General features: G+C 50.1%; 2 protein-coding genes across 4 annotated transcripts in view; both read left to right on the top strand.

The window, feature by feature from the left end:
- PSMD14 (proteasome 26S subunit, non-ATPase 14) overlaps nt 1-3,693 on the top strand; it is a 54,977-nt gene extending 51,284 nt beyond the window's left edge. For both annotated transcript variants that reach the window (XM_064164225.1, XM_064164216.1), the window contains exons 11-12: nt 264-326; nt 3,258-3,693. In XM_064164225.1, the coding sequence (XP_064020295.1) occupies nt 264-326; nt 3,258-3,356 (162 nt within the window). In that variant the 3' untranslated portion in view covers nt 3,357-3,693. The remainder of the gene's footprint in view (nt 1-263; nt 327-3,257) is intronic.
- A 3,449-nt stretch (nt 3,694-7,142) lies between these two features.
- Nucleotides 7,143-15,419, top strand: TBR1 (T-box brain transcription factor 1). Of its 2 annotated transcripts, XM_064164204.1 has the most exons (7): nt 7,143-8,533; nt 8,943-9,097; nt 9,433-9,554; nt 9,925-10,083; nt 10,919-10,980; nt 12,950-13,067; nt 13,173-15,419. In XM_064164204.1, the coding sequence occupies exons 1-7, from the start codon at nt 7,842-7,844 to the stop codon at nt 13,791-13,793; spliced, it is 1,929 nt and encodes a 642-aa protein (XP_064020274.1). In that variant the 5' UTR covers nt 7,143-7,841; the 3' UTR covers nt 13,794-15,419. The 2 variants fall into 2 exon arrangements, with proteins under 2 accessions (XP_064020274.1, XP_064020263.1); XM_064164193.1 differs by having other exon boundaries at nt 12,950-15,419.
- The last annotated feature ends 1,607 nt before the right edge of the window (nt 15,420-17,026 follow it).

The following is a 17,026-nucleotide window of genomic DNA, read 5'->3' as shown; positions in this document are numbered from 1 at the left end:
CATTCTGTTTGGGTTTGCTTTAGTAATTTAACTATCTCCAGCTATCTTTAACTATTGATAGCACTCATGAGTATTTGCCTTGATCTTTTGCACTAACACTTAGTAATTAAATCCATCTCTGTTTGCTTTTTTTTTTTATCCCTCCCCACCTTTTTTTTTTTAACCTAATGTTGAGAAAGTGAATTCTATTTTGAGGATCTTGTGGCTTGGGGAAAAAGTAAATGAAATCTGAAACAGTGACCTTTTCTGTGTTTCTTTCACAGGCTGTTGAAGAAGAAGATAAGATGACACCTGAACAGCTGGCAATAAAAAATGTTGGCAAGCAGGTGAGGTGTAATGAATTAGAGTGAGGTGGAATGATATGCTTCCTTCATTCTAAAGAGTAATCTTTTTTTACATGTGCATAGGTGACTTTAGATATTCTCCACACTCCAAGTAATGAATTTAGTTTTAGTGAAGAGTTTTGTGTAAGGATCACAGCTTGTGACTATAGTAATCAGCACAATAACTGCAAGTTGTGTATGCATTTCTGTCCCATGCAGAGCAGCAGTGCTGAAATTTGGTAGGTGTTTCTCTTGTTGGTCTGTAAACTTCTTTCTGAGGCATAAAGACATCCAAGTCTGTGTCAGAGAGGACAAAATAGTGGAGTTCATATATTTATATATAAATATATAACTCTCTCTATATATATATAAATATATATGTATTAATATATATTTTTATATATATAGTTTATATATTATCATGGCTAATAAGCCAGGTCACCTCTGCCCTCAGTTCATGAACAAACTGTCAGTTCTGAGCTTAAATACCTATGTATGCAGGTAAGCTGCTTTGTATTCTATTGCTGGTGAACAGTTAAGGACCACACCTAAAATTGAAAGTACTCATCAATTCATTTCATCTCTTTGCAATGTCAAGGCAGAATGTTACAGAAGACAAAGGAAAAGTACTTCTATGATTGATTTCAACATACAGGCTGAGGAAATGTGCCTTGGTAACAGAGAGGAGAACAAAACAACTTTGTAACAAGTTGTGTTCAAATTTAATAAGGGCAATAGAAACAAGAAATAGCTTTAAAAACATCCACTGTGTCCTTAAAGAATCACTGCTTGTTGTACTGCTGAGGCTGTAGCCAGGTGGGGTTGGTCTCTTCTCCCAGGCAGCCAGCAACAGAACAAGGGGACACAGTCTCAAGTTGTGGCAGGGGAGGTCTAGGTTGGATGTTAGGAGGAAGTTGTTGTCAGAGAGAGTGATTGGCATTGGAATGGGCTGCCCAGGGAGGTGATGGAGTTGCAGCCCCTGGAGGTGTTGAAGAAAAGCCTGAATGAGGCACTTAATGCCATGGTCTGGTTGATTGGCTAGGGCTGGGTGCTAGGTTGGCCTGGATGATCTTGGAGGTCTCATCCAACCTGCTTGATTCTATGATTCCATAATTTTAAGGATTCTGGGTTGCTCTTAGGTGTCAGCTTCTAGCAGCTGTGTCATACCACATCTGCACTACTGTTCAGTCACTCCTGTATTTCTGTAGCATCCAGAACAATGAAGCTTATGCACACCTACATGTAGATAAATATAGATACAAAATAAAGCATAGAAGAAGGCTTGTATTTTAAGAGTTATGATGTCATCTCAAACAGAACTCAAGCTTCACTAGTTGTTTAAATCATGTGTACATGGAAAAAAAATAACTTACTTTTGATGCAGTCTTTTAAAAAGAAAATCTTTTTCTCCCCACAATCAAGCTATTGTTTCTCTGCAAATTACTAAATGGTTCAGTTAAGGAGTTTCCTTTTGCTGTTTTGGGGTTTTTTTTAAGTGCAGTTTTTATAAAAGGCTTTGTAAACAAAGAGCTGCCCACAGCAGGAATATTATTTTATTAGGTTTCATCATTTTATAGCAACTGAGAGACTATTGTAGAACTGTATGAGCTGGGCTGCCCAAGGAGGTGGGTCACCATCCCTGGAGGTGTTCAAGAAAAGACTGTATGAGGCACTTGGTGCCATGGTCTGGTTGACTGGATAGGGCTGGGTGCTAGGTTGGACTGGATGATCTTGGAGGTCTCTTCCAACCTGCTTGAGTATGATCATCCAGTCCAACCTAGCACCCAGCCCTATCCAATCAACCAGACCACTACATGAAGTGCCTCACCTAGTTTTTAAAGTCAGACAGTCATCCTCTATCGTGGAGGTCTCTTCCAACCTGCTTGAAAAGCTAAAATTCCCTCATTATGGTCTTCCTTATTTGCATTCCCTTACACACAAAAATGCTACAAGAATAAAACAATTATGTTTAGAGGTATTTTTTTAAATGTGCCTGATAATTTTGTACTGTTTGGAGATCAATTACTTAATTCTGCAACTGAAGAAGTTTGTGAGCCTGGTTTTCAACCAGACATAATCTTACTGTTCTATTCACAGAATCAGAGAACCAAGCAGGTTGGAAGAGACCTCCAAGATCATCCAGTCCAACCTAGCACCCAGCTCTATTCAGATGCCCCAAAAATGCCCACGTCATTGAGTAAGAGTATGTGGGGTGTGTATTTTCAAAATACTACTTAGGCTTAGCCTAGCATTTTTCAGAACATTTGAACACAGCATTGTGCCTTTTTTTTTAATGGATATCAATACACTAATTTCCTGGAAGTTCTTCCCAGAGAGAGTGATTGGCATTGGAATGGGCTGCCCAGGGAAGGCAGTGGAGTCACCATCCCTGGAGGTGTTCAAGCAAAACCTGGCTGAGGCACTTAGTGCCATGGTGTAGTTGGTTGGACAGGGCTGGGTGCTAGGTTGGACTGAATGATCTTGGAGGTCTCTTCTTGATTCTGTGACTGTGTTAGATCATGCTTGAGTCCTTTGCAGGCTAAGACACACATTTGTGCAAAGGTCTGAGAACAGATTGCAGTGTACCAGAACTAAGACTAAAATATTTGCTGTAGCAAATTCCATGTACGTTGTGTGTTGTCTAAAACTCATAGCTGGCATTTTCTGGTTACTGGTCACAGCTGGTTACTTTTCAGATATTGGAAGGAAATTTGGCTCTTAAACCTATCCTCAACTTACCTGAGTGATGGTATGGACTAATAAAATTGTACTCGTGGAAATTCAATCATTTGCTAGGTCTTGGTAGAATGGAAAGTCCAGGAACATCACTGGCCTGTGTTCCTTAACTCACAATCGTCATAAATAGACCTGAAGAAAATGAAATCCTTCAGAGATGTTTTGATCATTTCTCTCATGGTGTCCTTTGTATTTCAGGACCCCAAACGTCATTTAGAAGAGCATGTGGATGTGCTGATGACCTCAAACATTGTCCAGTGTTTAGCTGCTATGTTGGATACAGTCGTATTTAAATAACCCATTTACTGTTTGTGATGCTTTCTGTGTATATTTGTTTGGGTTTTTTTTTTTCTAATACTCACAAAGCAGAGACTGCTAAGGCTGTATTGGAATAAACTGAGACATCTGACTTCATTCACTATGTAAGTGCAGCACTAAAACACCTTTCAGTCTCTTAATTGTGCAGTTGCTTCGGTTTCTTTATGTTGGGGTCTTTACAGATCCCAAAGCATTCAAGAACACAATGTGGGCAAAAATGTATTACATTTTCATTTAAGATTGGGGTGGGAGGGGGAAGAAATCAGTAGTACATATATATTTTGTTGCAACATAATAAATACATCTACAAACCTGTCTTCATTTCTGGAAGGCCTTTTTTGAAAGAGGATGGTGGGAATCAACGGTGTAGGTAAGTGTTGGTAAAGGTTTACTTTCTAGCCACTGTAAAACTACTGAGATGCTAATTGCTAGGGCAGCAAAAAATCTGTGATGAAATTTGGTTGGCATTGTTTAGCAGATAGTTTCTTTAAATTAAAAACAAACAACAACAAAAAAAAAAACCCAAACAAACCAAAACCCAACTAATTGCAGTAGTGATGAATTCTGAGGATGTCCATAAATGAAAATGCTGAAAATTCCCTTGCAAGCTCCCTTTCAGTACTATTCAAGTCTTCATAGCCACAGCAACAGCTGGCCTGAAGAGAATTGATTTGGTTATGCTGATAACTGGATCGTGCAACTCTCACAAGTGGTGGCATAAATAGCAGTGTTCTGAGTATAAACATGAAAGCAGTAGAGGCTGTTTGAGGTTATATGAACCCTCCTTCCTGCAAAGGAGAACATACTTGAGATGCCCATATATATATATATATATATGGAAGGTGACACTTAAAAACCATTTCCAATGACTAGGGAGGGAAACCCACAGGAACACAGGTGGGTTGTCTGCTTGGTTTTAAGCAAAGCCAAATAACTGGGTTTGCTGATTGGGTTTGGAGAAGGGGGCTGGTTGAGATTTTTAACTATTGGATGATACTTGAGCTGATTTGATTCTTTCATCTGGACAGAAATTCTTTGTCATGGTATTTTGTTTACTGGGGTTTTTCAACAACAACAACAATTGTGCCAAGCAAGTATTTTAAAGCTTTATATATATTTTGTGTGTGTTGAAGATATTCTTTTTAATATATGACATCTTACTTGCATAGTAAAGAAGTAGCCCATGAAATTGTCTGATTTTTCACTTTGTGCCCAGTAATTTTCTGTTTACTTATTCATTGCCATTTCAAGGGGTTTTTTTTTCCCCTTTTGTTTGGAACTTATTTAGGCTTTTTAATTTACTATTTTAGAATAACTCTCTCTCAAAGTATATTTAGCATGCACTTACTTCAGAGGGAAACATGCAGATTTTTGCAGCTGCCCTCCTTATGGCCTTCCCTCTGCCCCCACAGTAGGCAGTAGAATATCAGACAGGGAAAATGGAGATGTACCAAGCCACATTTGCCTGCATATAGTTAGATGGAAGTGCGTTCTGTTGATTCGCACTGAAAGCCTGCATGTCATCGAGAAAGGCTGTATTTTGGGCCTTGCCCCAGGGTGAGACGGGGCAGGAGCTGATTGGGGCACCTGCCCCGGGGCTCATCTGCCAACAGGGCTCTACATCCCTGCCGCTACCTACTCCCACACGCACGTGTAACGCCACGAGGGAGACAGAGTTTGGCAGGTCGTGGGTAACATGGCACTGCAGAAGAGGAGAGGAGCTATCGCGGTGCTGCAGTGCATACGTGTGGGAACGGCCGGTGCAAGCAGGCAGCTAAACCAGCAACTCCTCATTTGGACTAATGTACATCTTGCAGAGGCCAGCTGAAGGGAGCCTGCCCGAGAGGCAGAGCTGTAGCATGAGCTTGTGCTCTGGTACCCTGTGTGCCATCCACTTAGCTTGACTTGGAGGCGCAATTTCCCGTTCACTAAGATGTTTCATGAATAAACAAATGGCTGCTTTTTGGGGCATCTCTCCTCATTTTTGTCCGCTGCTTTAGGAGCTACAGGGGATTTGGAAGAATGTGTGCGTGCAGTAACCTGAAAGGCAACAGCCCATTTACCATCTTGGAGGAAGAAACAGGTTTTGAAGCTGCCACCTTCTGAGCCTCCAGCCACAATGGAGCAGACCTTCATTAGCAGCTTGACCCCTCATCACTTGTCAGCATGAAGGATAGGCATATTGTATTAGCAAACCTCTCTCTTTCTATGACGATTCTGTAACACCACCTGCCATTTCATATCCCCCTATTATACCAGTTTAGGAGTGGTGCACTGAAGGTTTTTGGCATACATTAGCACTTCCATGTGATTGGCACTATACCACTGAATTCATTGCAGCTCTGCATCTATCTGGGTGTAGTTCTGTAATTCAGGGCAGCATTTCCCAGGGCTTCTCTGCATTTCGACCCATCCCCTGCCTATGAAGTCCGTCGCCTTTCTGTCGATTTCAAGCAGGGAAAGGGGAGGGGGGGAGCACACTGGTGAAACAAGTGTCAGAAAGTTAGAACTGATACTAAAAAAACTCTTCTTAGCAAGGAAAAGAGAAGGTGGAGTATGGAAAGTTGCATGTGGTGTACTACCCATCTGCAAGTAAAACTATCAACCGTTTGCTTTTCTGCTCAGAAGATATTTTGTTAGATTAATTTCCTTGCAGAGAGTCTCTGTTGGCTTCTCAACTAGCTCATGGTTAAGGAGTGGAAAAATCAATGACCCCGGGATTTGAGAGCATGGAAATACATGTTCTGACCAAGCAGCCTGGTTCTAGTCTTCTCTGGCTAGGAGTTTGCAAAGTTTCAGCCTAGCTTCAGATTATTATGTGATGGTCTTGGTTTTATTCTGCCAACTTTAAGCCAGCTGCTGATGTCACATGGAAAGAGATGTGGTGTAGAAAATACCTGAAGTCCAAAATGCTAATGGAAGAGCGGTGGAAAACAAGGGGGGGGAAAAAAACCAAAACAAAAAAACCCACAACACCAAAACGGTGCTTTTAAGGTCTCAGAAGCTTGCCTAAGAAAGGAGATGGAAGCTTGGCAGAGGATGAGTGGCAGGAGAGTGCCCTGAACTCTTCAGGCTGACGTTCTCGTTTTGGAGCTTCCCCTTTTCGCTTAGCTCAAGATTTAAAGGACACACTGCTGGATCTGCCGGCCAATCCCTCATGTTAACGGGATGTCCCGGCGGGCGGCCGCAGACCCTTTCCCGAAGGTGCGCGGACCTCGCCCTCCCCCAGGTGCCGCCGCTCTCCGCCCGGGATCAGGGCTCGCCCGGGCCCGCTGCTCTTGCGGAGCCGCCCTCCGGCAGAGAGTGCCGGCGACTGCCGCTGCAGCACCGTCACTCTCCGCTCCCGTCCTGAACCTGTCGTTCGGGCTGCCCTGCTGCCGAGAGAGGCAGCTGCTCCTGACCAACCCTTTAAAAAACCTCCCTCCCTTACTAGCGCTGCCGCTGGGACTGAAGCACGCAGGGATGGCAAGCATCGAGGGGAAAGAAACACGGAGCCGGAGGGGTGTCTTCCACGCTGTTTTGCTGATAATCTCCGACATTACGGCTCCCAGATGAAATATTTATTTACTAAAGAACCCGTAAACATCTCGGCAAATACATTAGGGCACTTCGGCTGCGGGGCTTATGATTATTTCAGAACTTAAAAGAGATGATACGCGGCCGCTGTCAGCAGGGACGGAGGGTGTATTCTCCCCCGCGAAGCAGGCACGGGTGGGAAGGGGTGGGGGCGTTGTGCGGAGGGTAGCGTATGGGGGTCGCTCACAGGAGCTGGTGGAGGGAGAGGGGCTGCGCTCCCCGAAAGAGAAGGTGAATCGTGGCGGGTGAGCCGAGGGCAGTGGCCGCCCAGCCCGGCGCTCCCGTCCCAGCCGGCCCCCGAAGCCCCCAGCAGCCGCTCTCCTCCCCGACACACAAAGGCGGGGTACACGCGCGTAATATTTGGGGAATCGCAGGGATTTTTGATTTATTTTTTTCCCCAGACGTAGTAGAAGATGAAAAAAAAAAAAAAATCTGGAAAGGTCATATAATAATGAGTTCTTATAGCAAACACATTCGTCCCTTCCCCCTTCCTTCTATCTCACAATAAAATCATCTCCTTCAATTTGCCATGATCGTCGCGACCAGAAGCCAGGTGATTATCCTAATTAATGTCTATCTAATTAAATTACTGTCAGCGGTTAACCAATGGCAGCAGCCGTTTCATCCTCTCCACAAGCAGCAAGATCAAAAGTGAGTCTTTCCTGATTGCTGCATAGTGTCAATTGGCCAATCTCTTCTCCCAGGGAGGAAGGGGGAAAAAAAAAAAAAAAAAGAAAGAAAAAAAAAAAAAGTAAATCAAACGTTTGGGAAGCATTTGGCGGATGAAGTGCTTTCTGCCTACTGAGGGTCCCAGGATGTCTAGCTTCTGATACTAAGCAGCCCTTTCAGATCCAGGGACTGAAGGGTTATTACTGTGGTGCTAGAGCTATGCAGCTGGAGCATTGTCTTTCTCCCTCTATCATGCTCTCCAAGAAATTTCTCAATGTGAGCAGCAGTTACCCACATGCAGGCGGATCTGAGCTTGCCTTGCATGATCATCCCATTATCTCGACCACTGACAACCTGGAGAGAAGTTCACCTTTGAAAAAAATTACCAGGGGGATGACGAATCAGTCAGATACAGACAATTTTCCTGACTCCAAGGACACACCAGGGGACGTCCAGAGAAATAAACTCTCTCCCGTCTTGGACGGGGTCTCTGAGCTTCGTCACAGTTTCGATGGATCTGCTGCAGATCGCTATCTGCTCTCTCAGTCCAGCCAGCCCCAGTCTGCTGCCTCTGCTCCTAGTACCATGTTCCCTTACCCCAGCCAGCATGGACCTGCTCACCCAGCTTTCTCCATCGCCAGCCCCAGCCGCTACATGGCTCACCATCCTGTGATCACCAACGGAGCTTATAACAGCCTCCTGTCCAACTCTTCTCCACAAGGCTACCCCGCGGCGGGCTACCCTTACCCCCAGCAGTATGGCCATTCTTACCAAGGGGCACCTTTCTACCAGTTCTCCTCCACCCAGCCGGGGCTTGTTCCCGGTAAGGCTCAGGTCTACCTGTGCAACAGGCCACTTTGGCTGAAATTTCACCGGCACCAGACGGAGATGATCATCACGAAGCAGGGGAGGTAAGCCACCGCGCGGACCCTCGCCGGGTGTCGGGGCTGAGCCGCCGGGCTCCGCCGGGGGAGCCGCCTGGAGCCTCCGCCGCCCCGGGGGAGCCGCCCGCTGCCGGGGTCCCTACGCTGGGCGCCGGGAGTGTGGTTGCCGGTCCCTACTGGGGCAGCCCTCCCTGCCTCCCCGCAGGTCCCCGCGCCTGCTGCCCTCACCCCGTCCCCGCGGAAAGCTCGACGTTTCGGGGAGGGAGTTTCTTTTGATTTTTATTTCCCGGTCGCTACCGGGAGCCGTAAGGATAAAGCTCAGCGGGATGGTTCCTCCGCGTCTGCCTGTCGCTGCCGGTGGCTTGCCTTCCTTCTTTCCTTTCTTTTTGTTTTTTCTTTCTTTTTTTTTTTTTTTATTCCCTTTCCTTTTTTATAGGCGCATGTTCCCTTTCCTAAGTTTTAATATTTCTGGTCTCGACCCCACGGCTCACTACAATATTTTTGTGGATGTAATTTTGGCGGATCCCAACCACTGGAGATTTCAGGGAGGCAAATGGGTTCCTTGCGGCAAGGCGGACACCAACGTACAAGGCAAGTTCCTGCAATTAACACTTTTCCCGACACATATATAGGTGAGAATGATTAATTAAAGCCTTTGTGGACTGGCTCTGGCAACTTCTTAAACGAGAACGGGCCAATGATGCCTTTAAATTAAAAAAAAAAAAAAGAAGGAGGGTGGAGGACAAAGTGAGAGGTATTCGGAAATCGTTGTTTAAATCGTTCTCGGCTAAAATGAAAGTCATTTCGGCAGTAAAATAATGCTAACTTGAGTGAGGTCTTTCGATCTCGTGTGCTGCTGCACAGAGGCAGAAGCGGGGCGTACGCGGGAACCGTGATGTGATTGTGGCTTTTGTCGTTTTGCTTAGGAAACCGGGTGTACATGCACCCCGACTCTCCCAACACGGGAGCCCACTGGATGCGCCAGGAAATCTCCTTTGGGAAACTAAAACTTACAAACAATAAAGGAGCATCGAACAACAACGGGCAGGTCAGTGGGGGAAATGCAGACACTCTGCCGGACTTAATTTCTGTTGCTTCAGGCAAAATCCTGCCGCTTCCGAAAGGACGTGTGGGTTTTTTGGGGTTTTTTTTTGGTGTTAAAGACCGTGGCGTTAGGTGAAAATAAAAGCGGTGGTGGTGGTGGTAAAAGCCCTCCCGTTTATTTTGTCACGGGCCTCTTCGACCCGAAGTACGTTGCCTAGGTTGACATCTCTGCCCAGCGTGGCCGGGGAAGCCCGCAGCAGTCCCGGAGAGGCAGCCGGGGTCGTGTCGCCCGCGGGCATCGCTCTCCCCGTTCTTCTTGCTCTAATTTTCTCCTTTCCCCGCGGCCCCCTTCCTCTTTTTCCTCTGCCTGACAGATGGTGGTTTTGCAGTCTCTCCACAAGTACCAGCCCCGCTTGCATGTGGTGGAGGTGAACGAAGACGGCACGGAGGATACCAACCAGCCGGGCAGAGTGCAGACTTTCACCTTTCCCGAGACCCAGTTCATAGCAGTCACCGCCTACCAAAACACTGATGTAAAGACCTCCCTGGTTTATTCCGCTCACGGTTCCCCGCGTTCTCCGCAGGGCCCCCCGCAGAGGCCGGGGCGGCCCGGATGCTGCGCTCCCCACCCTCGGGCGATGAGGCTCCCTATCTGCCGGCTCCATGCCTTTCTGTTCTGGCCGAGCCTGACGAGCCCCGAGCGCGGATGGAGCCATCCGCACTTGCCTCCGGAGTGCCGGTCCCGGTCGCGCAGAGACTGTGCCGGTGGCGGTGCCGCTCCTCCCGGAGCTGGGCGTTCAGCAGAGGCGTTTGTCTTTCAGTCGGAAGCAGCTCAGTTAGCTGTTAAGCTGTCAGCTTGAGCTGTAAATCTGTAAAGATCAGTTAACAACCTCATTGATTGCGCCGTGGGTGACGGAGCAACTTCCTCAAATTAAAAGCTCGTTAATGCTTGGCTACGTTTCGGAGTGGTCTGGCTTTGCTATAGACTGGTGCCCCCTTTTCAAATGACATATGTTCAGTCCACATCCTTGCTTTCGTTGTTTTGCTCGATGCAAATGTAAACTCTCAGCTGCCGTTCTGCGGTACGTTTTGCCGAATTTCTGGATTTAAATATATTAATACCTATGCGGTAGCAATACGGGTCTCAAAACATGGGGTCAAACGCTACATTTCATCGTACTTCTTACACTGAAGTAAATCTTTAAATTAGACCGTGTTATCTACACACACGCCAAAGCTTTATTTGTCATGTTTTAAAAGCAACACTATCGAACAGAGTAAAGCTTGATCCTTTTTGAAACGTGTTGGCTCGGCAGGGTATATTTTTCAGGTTTTCACAACATGCGCTCTGCTCCTCTCTTTCTCTAGATCACACAGCTGAAAATAGACCACAACCCTTTCGCAAAAGGCTTCCGCGACAATTATGACACGTAAGTAAAGCGCTTTTTACTACCCTGGCACGTACATGTCAAAAGGGGACGGTTTAGGATGCGAGCTGGCTTAATTTCACGTCGAAATGTGTACTGTCAGGCTTTTCCTAGAGCACTCCAGGAGGGAAGTACCCACAAGTGCACCCGGTGGGGCGTCGGAGGGGCCGACCCTGCGGCTGGACTCGGGGCAGAACTTGAGCAGCCCGCGGCCACCTCCGCGCTCGGGGCCGCGCTGCCCACGCCTGAGCCCGCACCTCACTCCGGCACTCGAGGCGGGTTGGTTGTTGTTTTTTTCGGGGCGCGTACCTGTGCGCCCTGTTCCAAGTTTCCGCACAAGGGCTCCGACAGATGCACCCGCGCAACCCAGCGGGCTTGCACAGTCCCGGGGTCCACAGAGCCGGTGTTCGGGGAGAAATTTCTTTGCCTCGTTTTGTGTTTCGATGGGCATGGATTTTTTTTTTTCCATCCTCTACCTTATGGGTGGAGCTAAAGCCCCCCAAGTTCTGACCGCGGTTTGCCCCTCTCTGCCCGTCCACTTCGGCCCGCCCGTTCCCAGGCACGGCCATTTGATCCATCGGGCGGTGCTCAGGCAGGACCTGCCGCCGATGGTGCCCCGGCTGCGGCTTTCGGGGGCGCAAGGGTTTCCGTCTCCCCCCGCCGCTTTTCTCGGCGCTCGGGAGCAGAATAGGGACATCCTGGCCCAGTAGATGATGACGCCTCTGCCCAGCCCGGGCCCAGCCAGCCCAGGTGGCTGGCATAGGATGGCTCATACATCTGAGGGGTGGGTGGCTTTGAAGCTCACCTGCAAGCCACGGGTCTGCAGTAGGTGGCTCCGATCTTAAGAGGTGAAACCTCATTTTCCACTCTAAACTGCGTCGCGGTGCAGCCTCCCTTGGAGCGCCTAAGCCCGCGCGTATCTTCAGCGTCTGCTTAAGCTTCCTCTGGGTCTGACAGCGGTCCTACATCCTCCAGCAGCAGTTTCCAAGGGTGGAAACGACGCCTAGGCCTGTACTAGTGCGAGAGAGGCTCGGGATCGATCACAGGCTCTGCTTCCCTCACGGGTTGGGGTCGCGGCGGCAGTGGCCAGGGAGCTAAGCCGCCGGCGGGAAGGGGAACTCCGGTCCCTGGTGCCGCAGAAGGAGGCAGCCCTGCCTGCCCGTGCTTCTGGGTGCCCTGCAAGGATGATGCACAGCTTTTGGAAAGGTTGCGTGGCCTTCGCCCGCAGCCACAGTGTTTTTCTCTTTTTAATAAGAGAAAAACTTTATGGAGCATCACTTGAAAGGAGACGGGGGGGAGGGGAAAGCTGCAATGTTGTCTAGCACATCGAATTTGTTTAAGGGCCAAGTTTATTTTGGATAAGAAATTCCAGGAGGCGTGGAGGGTTAATTAAAGCACAGTTTTAGCCTGAATTAAATACAGATAGTAGTTATTCATCCATTAAAGTTTTTATGATCACAAATTGCAGCCCAGCATGGGAGAATTATATATAGGCCACGCAGGGAACACTGGATGTGTTTGTCTTTATATTTTCCACAGTAGGTGTTTAAAGATTAGCTTAATTTAAACTCGGTAAAACGTTGATGGTTCGTCTATGGCTCCCAATAAGAGGAATTGTATCGGCTGTTTAACGCTTCAATCTGCCATGCATGCTGTCCGCGGCCAATGACCGGGTTGCCTGTTGCTCATATGGCGGGACTGGTCAACGTGTTACCGCGCCAGATTTGACGCTGTTGGGATACTAGGCTCGAAGCGGAGCAAGAGATCCCTGCCCCGCCACGGAAGGGCCAACTGGTTGCTGAATATTTGTTCTCCCTGCCTCTCCTCAGCCTCGTCCCTCCCGAGGCGAGAGAGGAGCGCAGGCCGCAGGCAGGGCAGGAGAGCGCGGAAGGGCTTCGGCCGGCCGCGCTTCGCGCCAAGGAGGGCGCCAGGCTGCGGCGGACACCCAGCTCTTTCCCCTTTTCTTGGGCAGGATCTACACGGGCTGCGACATGGATCGGCTGACGCCTTCCCCCAACGACTCGCCCCGCTCCCAGATCGTGCCCGGGGCCCGCTACGCCATGGCCGGCTCCTTCCTCCAAGACCAGTTTGTGAGTAACTACGCCAAGTCCCGCTTCCACCCCGGGGCAGGAGCCGGCCCGGGGCCCGGCGCCGACCGCAGCGTGCCCCACACCAACGGGCTGCTCTCCCCACAGCAAGCCGAGGACCCGGGGGCCCCCTCGCCGCAACGCTGGTTCGTCGCCCCCGCCAACAACCGCCTCGATTTCGCCGCTTCCGCCTATGACACGGCTACCGACTTCGCCGGCAACGCTGCCACACTGCTTTCCTACGCAGCCGCCGGCGTCAAGGCGTTGCCGCTGCAGGCGGCAGGCTGCGCCGGGCGGCCGCTGGGCTACTACGCTGACCCCTCGGGCTGGGGGGCTCGCAGCCCTCCGCAGTACTGCAGCAAATCGGGCTCCGTGCTCTCCTGCTGGCCCAACAGCGCGGCGGCGGCGCGCATGGCCGCTGGCAACCCCTATCTGGGGGAGGAGGCAGAGAGCCTGGCCCCCGAGCGGTCCCCCTTGCCAGGCGCCGAGGACTCGAAGCCCAAAGATTTGTCCGACTCCAGCTGGATCGAGACGCCGTCGTCCATTAAGTCCATCGACTCCACTGATTCTGGGATTTACGAGCAGGCTAAAAGGAGGCGGATCTCACCCTCGGACACCCCGGTGTCCGAGAGCTCCTCGCCTCTCAAGAGCGAGGTGCTCACCCAGCGGGACTGCGAAAAGACCTGTGCCAAGGACATCGGCTACTACGGCTTCTACTCGCACAGCTAGGCGCGGCGAGCCTGGCCCCGCCGCCCTTTTGCACAATAACTCCTCCGCGTTAGCGCACTGACCCCCGCCCCTAGCTGTCCCATCCGTAGCCCCTGCCCCGGCTCCGGCCCCGTGGGGCCCGGCGGGTAGCCGGGGAGGGAGCGAGAGCCGCGGCTGCCGTCACCGCCCCCTGCTCCGCTCCCCGCCCGGTCCGGCCCGAAGGCGCGCCGGGGGCGCGGGGGGCACGGCCGTTCCGAAACCCACTGATAAGTAAGATGCTTAGACTATGAAACCTTACAGCGCTTCCTTCCTTTTGCTACGGATGGATACTAGGGGATCACAGTAATAGTGGGGGAAAAAGAACCTGTGAAATGCCTGTACATAGTATTTAATTTATTGTAACCGGTCACTTTGGTTCTGTTTCTTCATTATTTGTTTCGATTTCTTTTTCTTTCTTTCTTTTTTTTTTTTTTGTTTCATTGTTAAGTCACAAAACTTAGATCCTGTTTAAATTTCTTTACGCCCTTCCCTACATCTCCTTCGATCCTTATTTTCCCTGCCCCTCCCCAGGTAAACACTCTTAATAAATGCATCTGGAAATGTAGAGTGGTCCATAGCTCTAACAGCGAGTAATGGGTTTCTCACTTTCTCTGCAATTCCTCGCATGAAATAATTATGCCATGCCCTGGGCTAACACAGCTAAGGTAAAGCTCAGCTTTTCCTTCAGAATAACAGAAATACATCTCGTAGGAAAGTCGATTAAAGTAGCATGACGCCTTCCAAAAGCAAAATTGACTGCCTGTTTATTTTTCTTTAAAAGGACTAGCTTGGCATCAGCAGTATTATTATTTTTATGGTTTTCCTTCTCCCCATACCCCCCCCCCCCCCCCCCGCCCCCAAGTGCCAAATCCATTACTGGTCCCTGCAGGTGCCAAATATGCTGACAAACTCTTTTCAAATTTCTTTGCAGTTTCCCCCTCATTCTTTATATTGCTGTAAATCTTTGTAATGAATAATAAAAAAAAAAAAAGAAAAAAAAACCAGAAAAAAAAAAGATATAGACGACTGAATTGTTGGTAACCATAGTGTAGTCCAGTGAAGATGAATTGTGAATTGTATATTTTAACTGCATTTAGTTTTGGAATTGACTTTTTCATAAAGTAGCTAACCGAGATCTGACTTCCTGGGGAATTAAATGCACATCGAAAGTAAGAGTGATCTTTTCCTGTAAACCTCTTATATTAATGAAGGAGAAGTAATATCCCTCCAGGTCTCCCCCACCCCCCCCCTCACCTCCCCTCCCCCGGCGAAGCAGAATAGTAAGTCTTCGAATTTTGAGTAGCAAATCTATACAATTAACGCATTTTTATATGGAAGAAACCAATTATAAACTGAAATATGCATCAGGCAAAATATTCAGTCTAGATTACACTCGATGGGGAAACTTTCCTAATAGAAATTCAGGGTCATAAACGTGTGTATATTTTTGACTCTTATGTAAATCGAATGTTGTGATTTTTATATTTGTTCTGTTGCGTCTGTGGAACTGAATAATTTATACCAGTACATGCTCCATTGAGAATGTTTCGGTTTTTGCCCGTTTGTATCGTCTGTGTATAACAAGTAAAATAAACCTGGCAAAACGTTCACGCCGTGTTGGGAAGCACTTTGCCGTTTTGCAAGCGCGAAGTTAGGTGAGGGCAAGGGAAAGAGGCGGACGAGAGCTCGCCCCGCTCCCGGGATCAGCTCTCGGGGCGAAGTGCTAACGCCTGTCCTTCCTGCTGGAGCTAGCTTTCTCCTTCAGCCCTCGGTGTTTTGCAGGGCGTATCACCGTGCTGCTAAGCCTGGAGGTTTGTAGAGGAAGAGGCAGAGGAAAGCCCGTCGGGTTTGAGAGTTTTATTCCTGCCTTTCACGCTTAAACTCTCTGACGGCATTCTGCAGGCAGGAAAGGACCCTGACGGGGGCCTTTGCTCACGAGGCAGAGGTGAGGGGCGCAGCCTTGCCCGCGCGCAGCCTCCTCTCATCTGGCCGGGGCAGGAGTTGCGCTGGCGGAGCCCCCGCAGCGTTCAGCAAGGTGCCCGGCTGGGCCTCCCGGGGCGGGTGCCCTTTTGGAGGAGCAGCCTTCCCCGCTGCGCGGGCTGCCGCGGGAGGGGAGCAGCGGCGGAGCTTCCCATTCCCGCGGCACCCACCTCTCTGTCTACCTCCTAGGGGTGCAGCCCCCTTTGAAAAAACCAGCTATGCGAGGCGTTAGGAAAGGCGCCATTCCTGGCACCGGCGTGGGCTGGGGCGCGCAGGGTGTACGGGGTAAAAGGCCACTTTTATTCTGATGGTGGGGGAAGCGCGGTTGCGGAGTTGCTACGGGGATGCTGTCCTGTCACGGTATTGACGCGGGAGGACTTGAGCAGCCTAACTGCACTGCTCCCCCTCGCACGCCCTCGAGGTGCGGGGCTTTACCTCAGGTGGGGCCTCCGTACCCCGAGCGCCTCCGCAGGGCGCGCGGGAGTTGGGGGAGGGGGAGGACGCGGTGGGGAGCGTAGTCCGCAGGCCTATGGCGGCGAACTCAAGAGGGCAGGGGGACGCGGCGCTTGCCCCGGGGCTGTTGTCGGACTCAGGATGCTGCATCCAAAACGGAGATGGGGACTGCGCGGCCGCCGGGCGCTTGCCCAGAGAGAGGCCGCGGAGGGCCGTACCCCTGGCGCCTGGGCAGTCAGGAGGGAGAGGGTCCCTGGAGAAGCGCAGGCACCCAGCGCAGCGAGCGGTGCGCGCCCTTCCCGGCCGCCCCGCGCTGAGCAACGCGACCACCCCACCGCTCCAGCGCCAAACCGCTTCCTGCGGTGCCAGGAGGCCTCCTCAGCGGCACGGTGAGGGGCTTTCCCGATGCCCTCCTCGGGGGGCTTCCCGCACCAGGTGGTGCAAGGCTCTGCAAACATTAATGTTTTTGGCCCTTCTTCCCAGCAAAAGTCGCCCTTCCCTCTTCGCCCGCATTGTCACCCCCAGGACGTCTTAAGGTTGCAGACCGAGACAGCGGTGTTCCCGGGCGGGGAGCCCCGAGGGGAGCCCGCCGCAGCGGCGGGACGCGGGGAGCTGCTGCCGACACGGCGTGCGGGAAGTCACTACCTGCAGACCGCTTGTTAGAAGTTACTGTGCTAGGTTGTATTCAGCGGTGGTTATCCAGCGGGGCTGAAATAAATACGTAACGTGTGACAGGTCTGAAGAAAATCCTTTCCTGTGCGTGAGTGGTTAATGTAATTCCC

The sequence above is a fragment of the Pogoniulus pusillus genome, chromosome 2, assembly GCF_015220805.1.
Source record: "Pogoniulus pusillus isolate bPogPus1 chromosome 2, bPogPus1.pri, whole genome shotgun sequence".
Taxonomy (NCBI): domain Eukaryota; kingdom Metazoa; phylum Chordata; class Aves; order Piciformes; family Lybiidae; genus Pogoniulus; species Pogoniulus pusillus.
The sequence above is the reverse complement of the archived record's forward strand: the minus strand, read 5'-3'. Positions and strand labels throughout refer to the sequence as shown.

Excerpts from the sequence above, each read along its gene's own strand:
- TBR1 (XM_064164193.1), top strand. The coding sequence starts at position 7,842 with ATGCAGCTGGAGCATTGTCTTTCTCCCTCTATCATGCTCTCCAAGAAA. Across the intron at positions 9,098-9,432 it reads GGCGGACACCAACGTACAAG|GAAACCGGGTGTACATGCAC; the intron begins GCAAGTTCCTGC and ends CGTTTTGCTTAG. Across the intron at positions 9,555-9,924 it reads CATCGAACAACAACGGGCAG|ATGGTGGTTTTGCAGTCTCT; the intron begins GTCAGTGGGGGA and ends TCTGCCTGACAG.